The 17,196-nt window shown below is 39.7% G+C and overlaps 3 protein-coding genes across 3 annotated transcripts; 1 reads left to right on the top strand and 2 right to left on the bottom strand.

The window, feature by feature from the left end:
• Nucleotides 1–173: 173 nt before the first annotated feature.
• On the bottom strand, nt 174–7,261 carry LOC111656164 (uncharacterized). Its single transcript, XM_023407771.2, has 3 exons — nt 7,025–7,261; nt 5,818–6,009; nt 174–5,512 (listed from the first exon to the last, which is right to left on the bottom strand). The coding sequence occupies exons 1-3, from the start codon at nt 7,125–7,127 to the stop codon at nt 3,915–3,917; spliced, it is 1,893 nt and encodes a 630-aa protein (XP_023263539.1). The 5' UTR covers nt 7,128–7,261; the 3' UTR covers nt 174–3,914.
• A 1,640-nt stretch (nt 7,262–8,901) lies between these two features.
• g6pc1a.2 (glucose-6-phosphatase catalytic subunit 1a, tandem duplicate 2) lies at nt 8,902–12,046 on the bottom strand. The gene is made up of 5 exons (XM_023407772.2): nt 11,734–12,046; nt 11,504–11,613; nt 11,054–11,174; nt 10,585–10,700; nt 8,902–10,412 (listed from the first exon to the last, which is right to left on the bottom strand). Exons 1-5 carry the CDS (start codon nt 11,964–11,966, stop codon nt 9,910–9,912), a joined length of 1,083 nt encoding a protein of 360 aa, XP_023263540.1. The 5' UTR covers nt 11,967–12,046; the 3' UTR covers nt 8,902–9,909.
• A 751-nt stretch (nt 12,047–12,797) lies between these two features.
• On the top strand, nt 12,798–16,280 carry g6pc1a.1 (glucose-6-phosphatase catalytic subunit 1a, tandem duplicate 1). The gene is made up of 5 exons (XM_023407721.2): nt 12,798–13,167; nt 13,272–13,381; nt 14,188–14,293; nt 14,405–14,520; nt 14,738–16,280. Exons 1-5 carry the CDS (start codon nt 12,950–12,952, stop codon nt 15,244–15,246), a joined length of 1,059 nt encoding a protein of 352 aa, XP_023263489.1. The 5' UTR covers nt 12,798–12,949; the 3' UTR covers nt 15,247–16,280.
• Nucleotides 16,281–17,196: the final 916 nt, after the last annotated feature.

Raw genomic sequence — 17,196 nt, 5'->3', positions numbered from 1 at the left:
AAGACCTGATTTTTAGTTTTATCATTTACTTAAGGCCCAAATCTAACTTTTACCACTTTTGGATAAGTATGGGGCTCCTGTCAGTTAAATTCTGCTTCATGTGGGGGTCCTCGACAAGTCAGAGGTTTGTACTTTTGTTGTGCTGAAGCTTTAAGTCAATTACTCAATGAACAGAAAATTGCAAAGTCATTTATTTAACAAGACGGAATCTACGTAGCAGCATTAGCTCAAAGCACAATGACAATGCTAACATGCTAATATTTACCAGGTAGAGGTAAACTGGTTTGCATCTAAATGAAATTAATGCCTCATGACTTAGATAAACAGTTCATTTACATCTGAAGAGAGGCACTGTCCTCAGATTGAATCTAATAAAATTCATATTAAACAGTCAATGACAAAAGAAAGACAGATTTCCTGAATTTATTTATGAATTTAAATAATATACTGTAGCACCATTTTATGTAAAATAAAGGTACAATAAAAATTGTGACATTATACAAAGCTGTTTTGTACATTTTTCCTTTTTATAAGTAGAAGAAATGAAAAAAAAACAAAAAACACTGCCTTAAAAAGAAATATTTCATATTTTTTACATGTAATTTTGTGTAACACCGCTCCTCAGACAGTTGTTCAATAAAATTATTATAGTAAATGATCAGACAAAGACACAAGCATATGGTACGAGCATATGGACATGACCATGTACATATATCATTAAATACAACATCTTAGGCAAAATTTGTGTGTGAATCACCGCCTAATTATTTATGATGTGATGTATTTACAGCACAAGGAATGTAATTAAGGAGATGATCTATAAACAGCAAATTTTGGTTTGAGCTAAAGCTTCTTCACAGACTAAACATTTGCAAAGTAAATCACACAAAATAAACTATGAACATCAGTTAAGACTGGTTATATATGAAATAAAGTTTAAACATACCATTGTGCGTTTTGGCTTTAAATTAATCAACATCTTGCTAAGATCAGATTTATTAGTTCAATTTTTCATTTTACAGTGGCAAGAAAAAGTAAGAGAATCCTTTGGAATTGCCTCCATTTATTTTGTCCTTAAATATGGTCAGATTTTCATCCAAATTAAAATGATGAAAAAACACTTTTTTAAATTTTTGTTTTATTTTACTAATAACACACATCTCATTGTTTTGTTGTTGTGCATATTGAAAATATCATTCAAATTATTACAGTGTAGGTTGCAAAAAGTATGTGAAGAGCTTGTCTATTGGCATCAACAAAAGCTTACTGGAGTCAGGAGTTATCCAACCTGGAGTCCAATCAATGAGACCAGATTGGAGGTGCGGGTTAGAGACTCTTTGACTTTTAAAAAATCTCAACATTTGGAGTTTGCTGTTCACAATAAACATCCGCTGATGTGAACCATGCCTCACAAAAAAGAGATCTCAGAAGACTTATGATCAAGAATATTGATTAGCATTAAGCTGAGTGGGTCAGAGTCACCGCAAAGAGTTTAGATCTTCCTCAGTCTACAGTCAGACAAACTGTCTATAAATGGAGAGATTCAGTTCTGTGGCTACTCTCCCTAGAAGTGGACGTCTGAGATGACTCCAAAAGCTCAACACAGACGCTCAAGGTTGTAAAGGTTGTGGTGTAAAGGGCACTGCATACTACATACCAACATCTGCATCCCAAAGGTGAAGCAGGGTGGAGGAAGCATCATGGTTTGGGGGTGATTTGCTGCCATTGGTCCTTGATAGCTCAACATTATTGAGCGGAAAATTAATTCTCAAGTTTATAAAGGAATCCTACAGGATAATATCAGGGTGTCTGTCCACCTGCTGAAGCTCAGTAGAAAACTGGGTGATGCTACAGGACAGTGACCCTAAACATCAAAGTAAATCTATTACAGCATGACTTCAGACGAAGAAAATCCACCGTCTGGATTATGGTCCAGTCAGAGCCCTGGACCATAATCCAGTAGAGATGTTGTGGAATGACCTGCAGTGAAACCTACAAACCAGACATCCTGAGAATATGTCTGAGCTGAAGCAGCTCTTTAAAGGAGAACGGTCCAAACTTCATCCTGAACATTGAGCTGGTCTGATCAGCAAATACTGGAATCTCTCGTATGAGGTTATCAAACCAAATGACGTTCAACCAGTTTTTAAATCCAAGGGTTCACTTACATTTTCAACCAGCACTGTAAATATTTAATGGCTGTATTCAATAAAGAAACAAAAGATTATAATTGTTTGTGTGATATTAGTTTCTTGCCACTGTATTTCTTTAAAAAGATTCCCTTAATTTCCTTAATCTTTCTTTTGAATATATTTACTTTTTATTAATGTACAGAGTTGCCACTCCATTATTATTAATTATTTTATTATATTTAACACTTACTAAGTGACGATTGCGACAACTTTTTACATTTCAGATATTGTTTCATGGCTATATTATTGATTTTCGAAACCCTGCCCATTATACAATAATTTAACCATTATTTTTATATAATTAAATAATTTAACCAACATTTTGTGAAAAGAAGATTCAGAAAATGTTGCACTGAAGGTGCTGAAAACTAGGATATAGTTGAATCTGATGCCACTGGCAAACATTTACGAGCAGAGAGCATCAATACAGGCTTTTACAAAGCACCCCACATGAGGACGGATACAACACCTGAACCAGTATTCTGCGTAAAAGTGGATTAAAATCACCAGGATTATAAACTTTTCTGATCTTTTAGAGTTTAGCAAGTGTGCCAAAAGTCTTAAGAAGGCACAAGGTACACAGACTTCTTCAAGTTGTGTGGTTCATGTGATACAGTAAAGTCTTCATTAATATAGTATAAAGTGTAATACAGATCATATAATGAGTCACAGCAGAACATATTATTGTAATTTTTTTAAATAAATAATAGTGTTTCTAAACTTTTTACCAAATCACGAGACCATGTGTATAAAATGCTCATCAATCCAGCCTTTGTTCAGCACACAGTGTAAAATGTTGTTCTTATTTAAAAGGAATAGTTCAACATCTAGGTAAATATATTAATTTGCTTTCTTTCCAGCAGTTGTGCAAAGAAGACAGAGCCAGGCTAGTTGTTTCCCCCTATCTTTATGCTGAGCTAAGATATACACATCCTCACCCCAGTTCCATATTTAACACACAGACACAAGATTAAGATTTTGGCTACAACAAACAATTATTTTCATTATCAAGTAATTAGCAGTTTTGTTTATAAAATATAAATATATATTTTATGGCAGCAAATATGATTATTTTCATAATTGACTGATCTACCACTTGTTTTATTGATTAATTGGTTTGGTCTATAAAACATCAGAGAATTGTGAAAAATACATGTAAATCCCAGTGAAAACTTTTATTGGCGCTGAAAGCGACGTTATCAAATGTCTTGTTTTGTTTGACCAACAGCCCTACAACCCAAAGATATTCAGTTTGCTATACTGCAAGACAAGAGAAATAAATGCTCCACTTTGAGTGGCTTAAACAGTCAAATCTCCTCAAATATTTTTACTTGAAAAATGACTTGAAGGATAATTTGATCATCAAAAGTTGGCAGATTCATTTTCTAATAGAATTTAGTCTAGTCTAATTTCAAGGACCACAAAAAAACAAGATTGAGAGAATAACAGCAATAAATGTACCAATAAATACACCATAACCTGTGTCAGAAAATTTTGAAAAAAGCATTTTTTCCCCTGTAACTTGGTATCTTCAAATGTCTTGTTTTGTCAGATCAACAGCACAAAACACCCAAATTATCAATTTCCTAGAAAAACTAACTCCTCACAAATGATTAATCTACCATCAAAATGTTGCATTGTTTCAGCTCAGAAACAGAGCAAAGTGCATTTTATAAATTTTAGAAACTGTTCCTTTATCAACAGACAGAATCAATCTGAGCATTAAAGAGTTGTCAGCTGTGTGGACTCATCCCTGTGAGTCAGAACGTGTCTTTTCAGATCCTCTGTCCTCAGGAACCCTTTGCCGCAGACTCTGCAGCGGTGCGTTTGCTCCCCTTCATGGACGCCCATGTGTTTGGTGAGCGAGCTGCTCGCCGTGAATCTTTTCCCGCAGACGTTGCACAGATACGGCTTCTCTCCTGTGTGGGACCTCATGTGGATTTTCAGCGCACCGCTCTTGTAGAACTTCTTGTCACAGACATTGCACCGGTGGGTGGACTCGCCCGTGTGGATCATCATGTGCGTTTTCAGAGTCCCCCTCTGTCTGAAACCTTTCCCACAGACGCTGCACAGGAACGGCTTCTCGCCGGTGTGGATTCTCATGTGAGCCATCATGTACTCCTTGAAGCTGAAGCTCTGACCGCACACGCTGCAGATGTACGGCCTCTCTCCTGTGTGAACTCTCATGTGTCCCATCAGGTTTCCGTTTTGGGCGAAGGCCTTGCCACAGACGCTGCAGATGTACGGTTTCTCCCCAGTGTGGGTTCTCATGTGCATCTCCAGTTGTTTATGGCCGTCAAAATGTTTGCCACAAACTTCGCAGTCATTCGTTCTGATGTAAGTTTGCAAGTGAAGCCTCAAGCTCTCCTCAGTCTCAAAATGTTTCCCACAGACACCACAATGATCCGTGTCCCTCTCGTCTTCTTGCACATGCTTCAAAAACGAGGCTCTGTAGCAGAAAGACCTGCCGCAGACTTTACAGCTATATTTCAGATGAGATAAATCCTTACAGTCCTTGTTCTTAGGTCCCTTAGGTTTGTTTGATGCATGGATTTTTGTTTTTCCTTCTCTGGTCTCATCTTTATCGCTGTCTCCGTCATCACTGTCACTTCCTTCGCTCTCCTTCCAGTCCTCGTCACTGTCGCCCACTTTACTCTCAGCGTCAGAGCACTCTGCCTTTGACTCTTTGTCATCTGTTTGATCCCTGCAGCTGTTTTCCTCGTTGTGGGTTTGTATATGCAGCTTTAGACTCTCATCAGAGCCCAAATGTTTTCCACAGACTCCACACAGATCTGTGCTTTGCTCATGCTTCAGTACGTGTTTCAGAAAAGAGCGTTTGTACCGGAAAAACTTTCCGCAGACTCTGCAGCAGCTCTGACCTGTAGTAGTTTGGCTCTTTTCTGTTGCAGTGACTTTCCCTGTATGTTTTTTCTCTTTCTTCCCAGCAGCACCTTCGTGAAAACACCTCCCACACATTTTGCAACTATCTGCTCCCTGACTTTGTCTCTGAAATGTGCTTCTTCTGTTTGATTTAAGAAGTTTCTCATTGAGCTCTTCATCACTGTCATTTTTTTCACTCCCCACCTCTGAATCTTTAGATGACAGAACCTCCTGGTCACCAGGTGGCAGCACACAGAGCTCTCCTTGAGTCTCTGCGCCCATCACAGTTTCAGTGCCCTTCTCTGCCCTTTGTGTTTGGTTATGTTGTGAGGCCTTACCGTGGATAAACTCACAGTCTGTCTCCGTAGCTGCATCTTTAAACTGTGGAGGACCTTTCTTGACTCGGCTAGAAATGTCTGTCCCAGAGAGTGCCAGTCTGTCTGAAGGGAGGATGGAAGAGAAAATTCAGCATGGAAATACTGTCAAAGACAATAAATACCAGCATCCAAGGCCATGATAGTATTGCCTATAAAAGTGTATATGTGCATGAGCAACAAAATAAGGCCTTAAATCTGCAATCACCTCAAGTCAAATTAACTAAATTACATGCTAACACTCATGGCTCAATGCTGTTCACGAATGTTTGTAAGAAATTCTAGCAAATGACGAATGACTGAAAATTTAATAAATATATTTTTACATAATGCAGAAATGCAATATAGACACGATTTGATGTACACTGTACCTGTTGTATGTAAGTTTGTCTCAGTTTTCAGTGTGATGTCCAGCAGCTGTCGTTGTCGGCCGATGTCGTCATGGGAATGGGAGACATCTGCCTCATATTCACTCATCATCATCTCCAGGATCCTAAAGATCTCATCAGCAACAGCAGACAGCTGCTTGTGTACGATTGCCCTCTGCTGCTCAGGCGACATTTCTGTAGGAAACACAAACATACAAATAAAAATGTAGCAAACAAATGTCCATTCACTTGCACTGTTTGCGTTTGTCCACCCTGCATTAAAGCAGACTAAACAGAATTCTCAGCCCCAAAAAAATGTAGCCTCAAAATCGTAATACAAACTGAACGTAATAACCTTCATGAAGCAGGATCTGTTGTGTTAGACTGCATTTGTTTTTAAGTGTACTTCCCCATTGTCTTAATGGATTTTTTTTTTATCTGATTTGCAAGAACTAACTCTTTAATACCAGGAGATGGAATACAGAAATCTGAGTAATTTCCTGACAGCTGTTACAGTTAGCCAGCACTCAGGCAATTTAGGCTGGTTATTTTATTTTCCTTCTGGTGATAGGTGGAAGAAACGGAAAACAACTTCAAGAAATAAAAGACAATCACAAAGAGATGCTAAATGATGAAAAAGAGAGACAAAACAACCACAAACATACACAATTTATGCCCAGGGGCCCATTGTCTCCTGATCTGTCTATATCTAGGCCCAGAGAAGCAGCAGAAAAGTGATGGAGGGATTAACCCCTTAAAATATAACAGACTAAAATCTACATTTTGGGTCGTTGAGAATTGTACTGTCCCATGAGAGACAAAAGATATAACAAATGAGACTGCAACGATTTAGTTGATTAATAGATTAGTCAACTGACAGAAAAAGTTTTCGCAAATATTATGACAACTGATTCATCTTTTCAGGACAACTCCAACTCTAGGGTTTCAGCTTCTCAAATGTGAATATTGTCTGGTTTTATTGTCTTCTATGACAGTAAACTTAACATGTTTAGGTTTTGCACTGGGTTGGACATTTTTTAAATTTTCTGACATTTTATTGAACAAACAATTAAACAAAAAGTACCTTTTTGAGGGCAGTGGATTCAAGACTTTTAACCCTGTTATGTGAAAAGTGTTCTGCCCTCGGAGGTAAGAAGTTGACTTACTAAAATATTTCCCCTCTTAATAAAAAGTCTGTTGTGTTACAAACCTGCCGCGTGCAGCATCTTCCTCTCGACAACATTCAAAATCTCCTCCGCAGCGGAGTTCAGTCTCTCGGCGACCAGCGCCCTCAACACCTGAACTCTGGACATGATGCACCGGCCGGCTCTGCCCCCTCAGCCTGTGGGCATTTCGCGGCTTCAGCTGCTCCCACGCAGTTACTTTAATATACACAACATAACCACAACGCAACACATTACCAGCTCAGGTACAGAGCAGTCATACTACTTCCGCCAGCGCGTCTTCTTCTTCTGTTGTTGTAAACTTCACGGTGGGCAGAGCTACAGCGCCCCGTCTGTTCTCAGCCCCGAGAGACCTCCCACATGAAATACAGAAAATCATACATTTGTGAAATTCAGGTGTTTACTGAACCTTTTGACTGAATAAAATTTTTTAAACGGAATTGTAGGGTTTTATGGTAATTTATTCATCTTCTTAGTTTTTCTTCTTTTCAGGAACGATATTTTAAAAATAAAACGTACTGGTATTAGAGGTGGGTGTGGCAAAGGGTTGTCAGTACCTGGGCTCATCAGCAGACCTGGCACACCTGGGCTCTGTGTGCTAGTGCGGGGTACTAACGTGCGGCCTGGTTTGTGACAAGAGGAGTAAAAATTCTATTTTCATTATTGATTAATCTGCAGATTATAATCATTATTACAGTGAATCCAAGATGTTGTCTCCATTTTATTGTTTTGTCTGACCAACAGTACAAAACCCAAAGATAATCAGTTTACTATGATATATGAAAAAGAAAAGCATTAAATCCTGACATTTGAGAAGCTGAAACAGCATTTCTGCATTTGACTAAAATGTTTATCTGATTAAAATTGTTTCTTATTAATTTTTTGTTGATTGGCTAATTGATTAATCAGCTAATTTTTGCAGTTCTAAAATGGTTAACCACCTACAAAACAGTTCAAATCTGCCAGATAAATGGGCTGTATACTGTAGTTCTGCAGGATCAGCAGTTTGACTGTGGACAAGGAGTTGTGTTTTGTGTTTTGTTTTCATTCAAGTGATGTGTCCAAATTCATACACAACTGCTTTTTATTGAAGAATGGGATCAGCTTTGTCAGTTATAAGTTGAATGAAATATAAATGTTTTAAATTGCTCTTCATATCATGTTCTTAGAAAGGGATTATTCAATAAAAGAAAAAAAACAACTTTCTGTTTGAAGCTGGATGCTGAGATTATGAAACAACAACACGTTTTCTCTGTCAATCAAGAAAAAAGCTTCTATTAATGCCTGAAAACTTCAATATTTACATATTTCTCATCTTCACAAATTGTTTATCCGTATCACATTATTTTCAAACCTGTCTATCAAAAAGCTTTTCTGTGTAACTTGACATAAATTGCATAGACATGGGAAGTCTTTGTCAGCATCAAAGGTCATGTCGTTTCATGAAACCATCATCACTTTTTTGGGTGTAAAACTAACAGCAGTGACACACATACGTTTTTTCACGGTGGTTGTCATGTGTGCATTCTGTGAAAGCCAATATGGACAAATATTGAATGTTAAGCTTGCACTGTTGGCCTTATGTGCGCTGGCTGACACACAGACAGTTGTATGACGTGTGTAGATCTGTGTCATCGATCTGTGTTAAGTCAGGCTGAAGGCCAACACTCTAGTGCTGCATTAATGATTTATGTCTCTTTGCAAATATTCTGAATGCGTGTTTGGGTTTTTGTGTCAAATTACAAATTTGGGAATAAATGTTATACTTCACTTATTGACCAGGACAAAATTAGTGTCTTCAGTTTGATCTAACTACAGTCAGAGAAAAGGAAATGGATTCAAACTGTCGACAAAAAGACACAAAAAGACAAAAAAAAAGACCAAAAAGTATCACTGCTCAAAACTCTGTTAAACTCATATGGTAATTTATTATTGAATTAAAACAGAGGAGGCACTCGTTGTTGTTAAGTACAGTTTTAACGTATTTGTACTTGAGTATTTCATTTTCTGTTACTTTAAACATTTACTCTTCCATATTTCAGAGGTTTACTTTGAAGATTTTACAAGCAGTAGATATGGTTGGTGTAATGTATGATTCATTGTTATAGATTACATTACCCAACAGTGTATATAATGTAGTCAAAATATATCACTGCCTCAATCAAAATTAAAAAAAATATATATATATGGGCCATTATGTTGCTTAATGAGTAAGCAAAATTTTAAAGGTTTGAATGCAGGTCTTGTACTTGTAATGATGTATTTTCAGTTGGAGGTATTTTTACTTGAGTAAAGTTGTAAGTAGTACTTAATGAACTGAGGAGTGGAGGCTGTTCATTATATGTGGTTGTGGAGATAAATGCTGATCAATGGCCACATAATGATGCAACAGTCCTGTGTTATCGTGTGGTGCACGGAAATATCAACCAAGTCATTTAATATGATTGTAATGTTGTTATTAAAAATGTTCAAAACTGTTTCAAAAATACATTCTATAACATTTAAAAATACATTATTATTACACTTGAAATAACACATTAAAGCTGTGAGTGACTGTTATTGTCCTTAAAGTGAGGCTCAACACAGAAACTGCAAGCAAGCAGTCACATGCTGGACTCATGTGTTCAGTGTTTGTCCTTCTCCAGGACTCTGAGACTATTGAAATGATCATATTTTTCTAATTTCAGAACAGGTCTTTGGAAGTGCCGCTGGACATCCTGGATAGTGCTTTCACCTAGTGTCACAAAGTGCTCAGAGTTCAGTGTCCAAATGGCACCAGTGACAAAATCCCATTGATCTCTTCTGCTTCTCCTGAAGGGAACGTAATAAGCACCAGAGAAAAGTCTTTTGTATGGTCAGGAAGAGACTCTGCACTTCCACTTAATTAGTCTTTATAATCTGAGTTCATTGCTCACACTCCCTTCTTGTTCTGCAGGCTCAGAGCTCCGTTCACACAGTAGGGGATGATGCTGACGGTGATCAGAGGCACGGTGGCGCTCTTGCAGAAGGACAGCAGGTAGAAAAGGGCTGCGGTGTGCGTGGGAGGCTTGAAGGAGTCAAACAGGTGCAACAGGAACAGAGAACTGATGATGCAGCCTGCTTTGACCAGCGTGCTGCTGCTCTTCTTGGTCTCGGTGTAGAGCGGCGAGTGCAGGCCCAGGCCCAGACCGAACAGGGTGCCCATGTTGCGCAGGAGGCTGGCGAAGGGCGTTGAGTCCAGGTGGACCCACTCGGGCCTGACGCACCACTTCTGGGCTTTCTCCAGGGTCCACAGCAGGTCCACGCCCACAGCTTTGAGCAGCAGGTAGAAGCCGACGGCGAAGGAGGTTAAGAAGAGGGTGGTGTAGAAGTACTTCTTCATGCTGGCGCTGTAGATCCACTGAATTCTGTTGAAGATTTCAGCAACGATCATACCTAAAACCAAAACACATTGAAAAGGTCAATATTATGTGGTATATATTAAGCCAAGGGTGTAATTTCTAGGGGTGGTGAAGATATGCCCCATGTCACTCTGAATATCGTCCTCTTCCTAATGGGTTATTCAATCATCTACTGAAATTATATATTAAAACATGTCCATACTGACCTGTGATGACACCAGCAACGACCTGGTGGGGAAAGTGGGCGGCGATGAAAACCCTGGAGAGACAGACACACACCTGGACTCCCCAAAACAGCGTCCACAGAACAGCCTTCAGATACCTGTCCAAATACACATTTAAATAAATTACAATTTCTGGTATGGAAAGTGCAGACCTCAGAAGAAGCTTGATTTAAATCAGTGTGGCCTTTGCTGACCATGTCCCAGAGCGAGGTTTTAAAACAATAAAACAATTAGCACAGTTATACTTTGCTTATCATGATATTATGAGAACCTCAGCTGCCTGGACGTCTAAACAACCCCCTCTGCTTTCCACCCAACATTTCTCAGAAGTCAATGATCAACCCCAGAGCTCAGGATAGATAGTGTGTCCACAGTGATAAGCTCTGAGTGGAAGAAAAATGGTAAACAACCCTGACATGTAGCAGGTTTTTGTAGGTTCTCACAGACTCACCATTGTTTGTTGGTGGATTTCTTGCTTCCATGCTTCTTCTTGGTGGCCATGACGGCGAGGATGGAGGTCACCAGGGTGTAGTAGACGCCTGCAGCTCCCATGGCGTGTCCAGAGGGGCTGCCTGCATAACACAAACAGAGAGGATAGAAATCAGTGGCTAATTCACACAGGTAGAACTTAATGCTCTCTAAGCTGCATTGGCAATTGTTTTGTTGTCTGGTAATTTGATTAAATGCAACTTTATTTATGCAAGGAAAAACTCAACTGACACCATAAGGGCTTTAAGATGGGTCCTTGAATTTTGCAGCTGATTTTATGCTTTCATGTGTTTAAACAACAATTTAATCAAACAGCACACAGTGACCTGGAGCTATGACATATTACTGAAACAATATATGAACTGGGGGGTTAATAGGGACACAGCAGCTCATTTTTGCCCACATATCTCACCTGGTCCAGTCTCACAGGTCATGGGGTACTGCTCGATGTGGGGACGGACAGTATTTGCATAATGAGCCGTCTCATGGACCCACCAGTAAGGCCTCTCCCCAAACAGGATCCTGAAGAACACAACAGAAACATGCACTCGGTTATAATCTAAAAAAAAAAAATATTAAGAACATTTGATTTCATATGATTTTGCTCACCAAACTCAAATTCAAAGATTTTACTTGACTAACCATTTAAACACCAAGTTGAGCCAGTCTCCGATCACTGCCACCCAGATGAGCTTAATGCCCACCGAGGCCCGCAGGTGAAACCAAAGTGGGAAGAAGATGAAGAAAGTGTTCCTGAGGTCCGCCGCCCAGGACACCCAGAGAAACAAGCCCTGGGCATCCTGATAGTTGGTCTGCAGGTAGTGGGTGGTGCTCACCCCAAAGCCCTGCATGGCGTCCATGACAGCGTCGAGCATCTTCAGCCTCGAGCAGGGGAGAAATCTCTGATCTGAGTTAGCCACAAAAAAAAGAGAGAGAAGGGACTGTTGCTATCAGTGACACAGTTGGTTGGTTTTATACCAGAGACCCACTATCCAAACGCATGCTCACGCTGATCTTTGGACCTTGCACATGTGTAATAAAACACTGGGAGTCAGGAGAGTTTGGGAGGCTTGTCACACAAACAAGTGGGAGAGATAGCAGGAAAACAAAACGTCAATTGGTATGTTTCTCACCGAGCTACTGTTCGGAGAAGTCAGTTGGTTATGTTTCACTATTGTGACCTAATTTAAACCAATTATATGCAAACCAAACGGAGAGCTGTGTCCTCTTTATTTCTTAGGAGCTCAGGTTTAACCCAAAACTTACTGCAAGGATTTTTTTTCCCCATATAATTCCTTCCCCATTCATGCAGCCGCTAAGTAATAATTTCTCAGTTATGTAATTGTGTTTTTTGATGATTTGGTGAAAACATCTCAGTGCTCAGAACGATGGAGTAACCCATTTGTAGGTTACATAAGGAGATCAATGATTAAATGATTGGGTTTGGACTGAGCAGAAGCTGAGGAGATAAAACTGGAGATAAAAACAAAAAAAAGCAGATTGGCAGGTTGTAGGTCAAACACAAGTTTCTGCTCTGTTCTGACAAATACGTCATTTTCATTGATAAGAAAAAAAAAAAGGTTTTCCTAGAAATCTGTGATCCGTCAGAGGGGTGGCTGCTGATTTCTGTGATGATGGATTTTAGCCTCAGGGGTGTAAAGGTTAAGGAACCTGTCTGTACTGTCCCAAAGGCAAACAAATTTTGGCTAGCCTTGAGTAAAGTCCAATGGGGATCACAGTGTGGCAGAACAGAGGGGGGACTGCCTGGAAGAACTTGGCAGCAACCTAACCGAGAAAAAAGGCAGAACACCCCAGGCTCAGTGCATCATCCTCAGACAGAGGTCTGGGCTGCATTACCATGGATCTTCTCCACAGCTGGGGGGTTGAGCTGGCGGTCCACCTGCAGACCCGATACAGCAGGTACGAGGGTTTGTTCAGCCTGGCATCCACGGTGGCTGATCTGCACACCACGTTCTTCTGGTTGTTCCCGATCTGGTTCCACCTGCGGAGGGATACGGGGCTCCGGCTCATCTGGGTGGCTGTGATCGGAGACTGGCTCAACCTGGTCCTGAAATGGTATTCTCTTCAAATGTGACACTGAAGTAAAAAAAGAACAAGAAAAAAAAGCATTAAGAGAGACAGAGAGTGGTAGTTTGAGTCGCTTGATTTCTCCTTGGCAGGGTTCTCTTTGGGGAGAGACCCTACTGGTGGGTTCATGACACCCGGTTTTATGGAGCACATCCAGTCCCTTCTGTGAAGCAGTTCCCCATCACATGTGAGACTGGACCAGGTACAGTTCAAAACAGACCTGCAGTGGATCACATTTCTTGAGGAACTTATGGTTTGTTCGAATGATTAGAGTTTAACTGGTGCTGTGAACTATTAACCTACAGTATTTCATTCATTTCCAGATAATATGTAAGGTGGTTGGCCAGTGCACACAGCATCCTGAGAATGAATGAATATAATCTCTAATGATAATTAATTGGCATAGAGAAATTGAAGTATGAGTTGAATAACATCTCCTTTTTTTATCAATGGTGGAATGTAACTAAGTACATTTACTCAAGTACTTAAGGTGATTAATTGATTTTGATAATTGTTCAAATCAACAGTTTTTTTCCTGTCTTTTCCTTTTATTTTTGTTTCTTTTCTTCTTTTTTCCCATTTGAAGGTTTTAGAGTCTTTTGGCATTTCTTACTGTTTTCTGGAGTTTTACAAACAAAATAATCAGTTGATTAATCAAGAAAATAATCAGCACATTCAACCATAATGGCTTAGGGTTAGGGGAAATGCTAACATCTGACACAAAGTCAACCAGCTGTATGTATATATAATAGTAGTACAACAGTCACCGGAATAGAATAGAGTGTTTTTACAGTGTGATATTAATGCTTTTGCCAAACACGACAAAGCACTGTCTCAGAGAGCTGTGCAGGATTAATATTTAGGTAATTTATTACGGACCTCAAAATTTTATTTAACATGGTTCAACAACTTTCATTCTAAAATGGGATATTACAGCTAAAATAAATCTGTACAACACACGATGATGCTTTGAAAATGGGTCTCTGAAGCCCATGTCTGTTCTTGCAGGAAGTCCTTCAGGTCATGCTATGGGTGCAGCTGGCGTCTGGTATGTGATGGTGACGGCACTACTCTCTATTGCAACAGAGAAGCGATGTCCCTCTTTACTATACAAGTGAGTCTGAGATGATACAATCAGTAATTTGTCAAATAAAAACCTTAATTTCACTGTTCTGTGATCCTCTACCGCCCTTTGCACTCACGTTCAGTGTTCACTCTCTGACAGGTTCTTGCAGATAATCCTGTGGACACTGCTGGGCCTGGTAGAGCTTGTGGTCTGCATGTCTAGAATCTACATGGCAGCCCACTTCCCACACCAGGTTATCGCTGGAGTCATTACAGGTTAAACAAGTCAAGACTGTTATCCATATCATTTTCATAACAATGAAAAGTAGATTTTGAGAGGGAAATATTGCAAATTTATTAAAGAGCTGTAGTTACTTTTCAGATGATTTTACAAACAAAATATAATCACTCACCTAAAAGCATACATGGTAGCCCTACTGGCCCAATAGGCTTCATAAACAGAGTTTGATGGACCCTTGTCTGTTTTTGTCAGGTCTACTAGTGGCTGAGGTTGTCTCCAGGGAGAAATGGATCTACAGCGCCAGCATGAAGAGGTACTTCTTCACCACCCTCTTCTTGACCTCCTTCGCCGTCGGCTTCTACCTCCTGCTCAAAGCTGTGGGCGTGGACCTGCTGTGGACCCTGGAGAAAGCCCAGAGGTGGTGCATCAAGCCCGAGTGGGTCCATCTGGACAGCACACCCTTTGCCAGCCTCCTGCGTAACATGGGCACCCTTTTTGGCCTGGGCCTGGGCCTGCACTCGGCGCTCTACACCGAGACCAAGAAGAAGAACACAAGTGTCACTTTCAAGATGGGATGTATAATTATCTCTTTGTTTCTGCTTCAACTGTTGGATGGATGGACATTTTCCTCTGAAAACCATATGACTTTCTACTTCCTGTCTTTTGGAAAGAGTGCAGTTGCACTTTTAATCCCAACCACTCTGGTGCCTGGGGCTCTCTGTGGGATTTTTAAGGAAAAGAGAGAAGACAAGGACTTGTGATTGAGGTCCAACTTGTAGTTGAAAGTCAACTATTAGTTGGATTAATTAATTTTACTAGGATTTCTTTTCCCGCATGCTTAAGACACTAGGACAGATTTTTTTTACAATGTCCCTAAAGTTATTGTATAGGCCTGGACATTAGTTCTTTAAAGGAATATTGTAGTTCAAGAGTTATGTAAATATATTTATTCACTTTCTTGCTAAAAGTTAAATGAGAAGATGTCACTTTAATGTCTGTATGCCAAATATAAAGCCAAACTAACCAGCCAGCTTAGCCTAGCTCTGTATTCAATAAACAGGAGAAAAAGCTAGCCTAGTGCTGTGCGATAGTAAGAAAATCCACCTACCAGTACCTGTGAAGCTTGTTAGTTAACATCCTGTGTCTTGAAAGAGTAAAGCATAAAAATAACAATTTTCCTTTTTGTGCTGGAATATTGCTTGGCATAGAGCTAATTTTCCTTTTTACTCTTACAGATTGAAAAAAGAAGCTATAACTTGTTCATTAGTGACCTGTAGAAGTGCTGTTAGCTGGATTTTGTCACGTATGCTAAGAGGCAAGCTAGCTCTTCCCCCCTGTTTCCAGTCTTCGTGCTAAGCTAAGCTAAATGGCTTCTGTCTCAGGCTCCATGCTAATGCACAGTTATGAAAGTGGCATCAATCTTTTCATCTAACTCTCGACAAGAAAGAGGATATTTCCCAAAATGCATTTGCAAATGTTTGTTTACTTTTATAACCTGTTAGACAAAGTGGCTACTGTTTTGACCCCACTGTAAATCCAAGTTTTGTTGCATATTTTTTTTATCTGTATTTGGCCTTCAAGGTCTTTCAGTGTGGACTATTTGTTTATGACAACTGTCTTTTCTCTCAGAAAAAAAGGTCTGCAAGTTACAGGCTCCTTTAATGTCAACACAAGTACACACATCATGTAAAAAAAAAATGTAATATGTAAATGTAGTTAGCAAAACAAAAGTGCTCTTTGATGAAGGAAGATATTGTTAGCAATTTAAATAAAAACAGTTTTTTTAACCACAAAAGAGCCGTGTTTAATTTAGGCCTATCGATTTTCTCTGAATGTCTCAGACTGATACTGATTAATTCTGTGGCAAGAACAACTATTAAATATTAACTCGAGCATGCTCCTGTCACTCAGTAGTCCCACAAAGTGACGCTGCCTTTCACCACTGCCATGAGCTTTGAAAAGAGACATGGAGGGTCAAGGGGCAGAGAGTGTTGCAGACAACACGTGTGTCCCTTGAGGCTTTCACTGTTCAGGCAACATATCAAAGGAACTTCAGATATATGGTACTGAGATCAGCAGGATTGCATGTTATAACAGACACACCTCTGCAACCCTGCCAGTTAATTGTAGGTCATTTTAAGTCACTGAAGTAGGGATATAAAGTATGAAATGATGACTTATAATATATGTCATGTCATGAACTTTGACATATTTTAATTTTATTTTACAAATGTGTACACGGCAAAGTACACAGGGTTAAGGCAAGAGGGAAATGTGAGGTCGTTTGATGACATAATAACCATGGCCGTGTGACACTTCCCACCAGCAAATCCCAAGTCTCCTTTTCAACCATCTTATCTCTGAGGGCCCCCTTAACTCTTTTCCGGTGCTTATCTCATGAAGCTATATCTATATGGTGCTGGTTGGTATGGGCAGGCTGCATTGTGAGTGTGGAAGACAGACGCAGGAGAGGGGAATGAGGGGAGGGAGTCGGTGGGAACAGACACTACAACTGCGTCAGGAACATTGAGCAACACCACGCTGTTTACATCAGTTTACATTTAGGACTGTCATTTTACAGTGGTTGTTTTTCACAGTTGTGATGTTCAGATTTAATCTTATCACTCCGGTCTCATCAGGAAAAACAACTAAAAAAATCAACCTCAGTTTAGGTTTATTGGATGTAATGCACATTAATACAGTGTTTCCAT

This window comes from Seriola lalandi, unplaced genomic scaffold, assembly GCF_002814215.2.
Source record: "Seriola lalandi dorsalis isolate HSWRI2012SDOR001 ecotype SW California unplaced genomic scaffold, Sedor1 jcf7180002054346, whole genome shotgun sequence".
Lineage (NCBI taxonomy): Eukaryota > Metazoa > Chordata > Actinopteri > Carangiformes > Carangidae > Seriola > Seriola lalandi.
This window is presented reverse-complemented; position numbering and strand designations above follow the sequence as displayed.

Coding starts and splice junctions, on each gene's coding strand:
- LOC111656164 (XM_023407771.2), bottom strand. CDS start 7,127: ATGTCCAGAGTTCAGGTGTTGAGGGCGCTGGTCGCCGAGAGACTGAAC. Junction 6,010..7,024: donor GAAGATGCTGCACGCGGCAG/GTTTGTAACACA, acceptor TGTTTCCTACAG/AAATGTCGCCTGAGCAGCAG. Junction 5,513..5,817: donor GACAAACTTACATACAACAG/GTACAGTGTACA, acceptor TCCTCCCTTCAG/ACAGACTGGCACTCTCTGGG.
- g6pc1a.2 (XM_023407772.2), bottom strand. CDS start 11,966: ATGCTCGACGCTGTCATGGACGCCATGCAGGGCTTTGGGGTGAGCACC. Junction 11,175..11,503: donor GACCTGTGAGACTGGACCAG/GTGAGATATGTG, acceptor TGTGTTATGCAG/GCAGCCCCTCTGGACACGCC. Junction 10,413..10,584: donor CGTTGCTGGTGTCATCACAG/GTCAGTATGGAC, acceptor TTTTGGTTTTAG/GTATGATCGTTGCTGAAATC.
- g6pc1a.1 (XM_023407721.2), top strand. CDS start 12,950: ATGGATCTTCTCCACAGCTGGGGGGTTGAGCTGGCGGTCCACCTGCAG. Junction 13,168..13,271: donor CTCAACCTGGTCCTGAAATG/GTATTCTCTTCA, acceptor TCTCCTTGGCAG/GGTTCTCTTTGGGGAGAGAC. Junction 14,521..14,737: donor TATCGCTGGAGTCATTACAG/GTTAAACAAGTC, acceptor TGTTTTTGTCAG/GTCTACTAGTGGCTGAGGTT.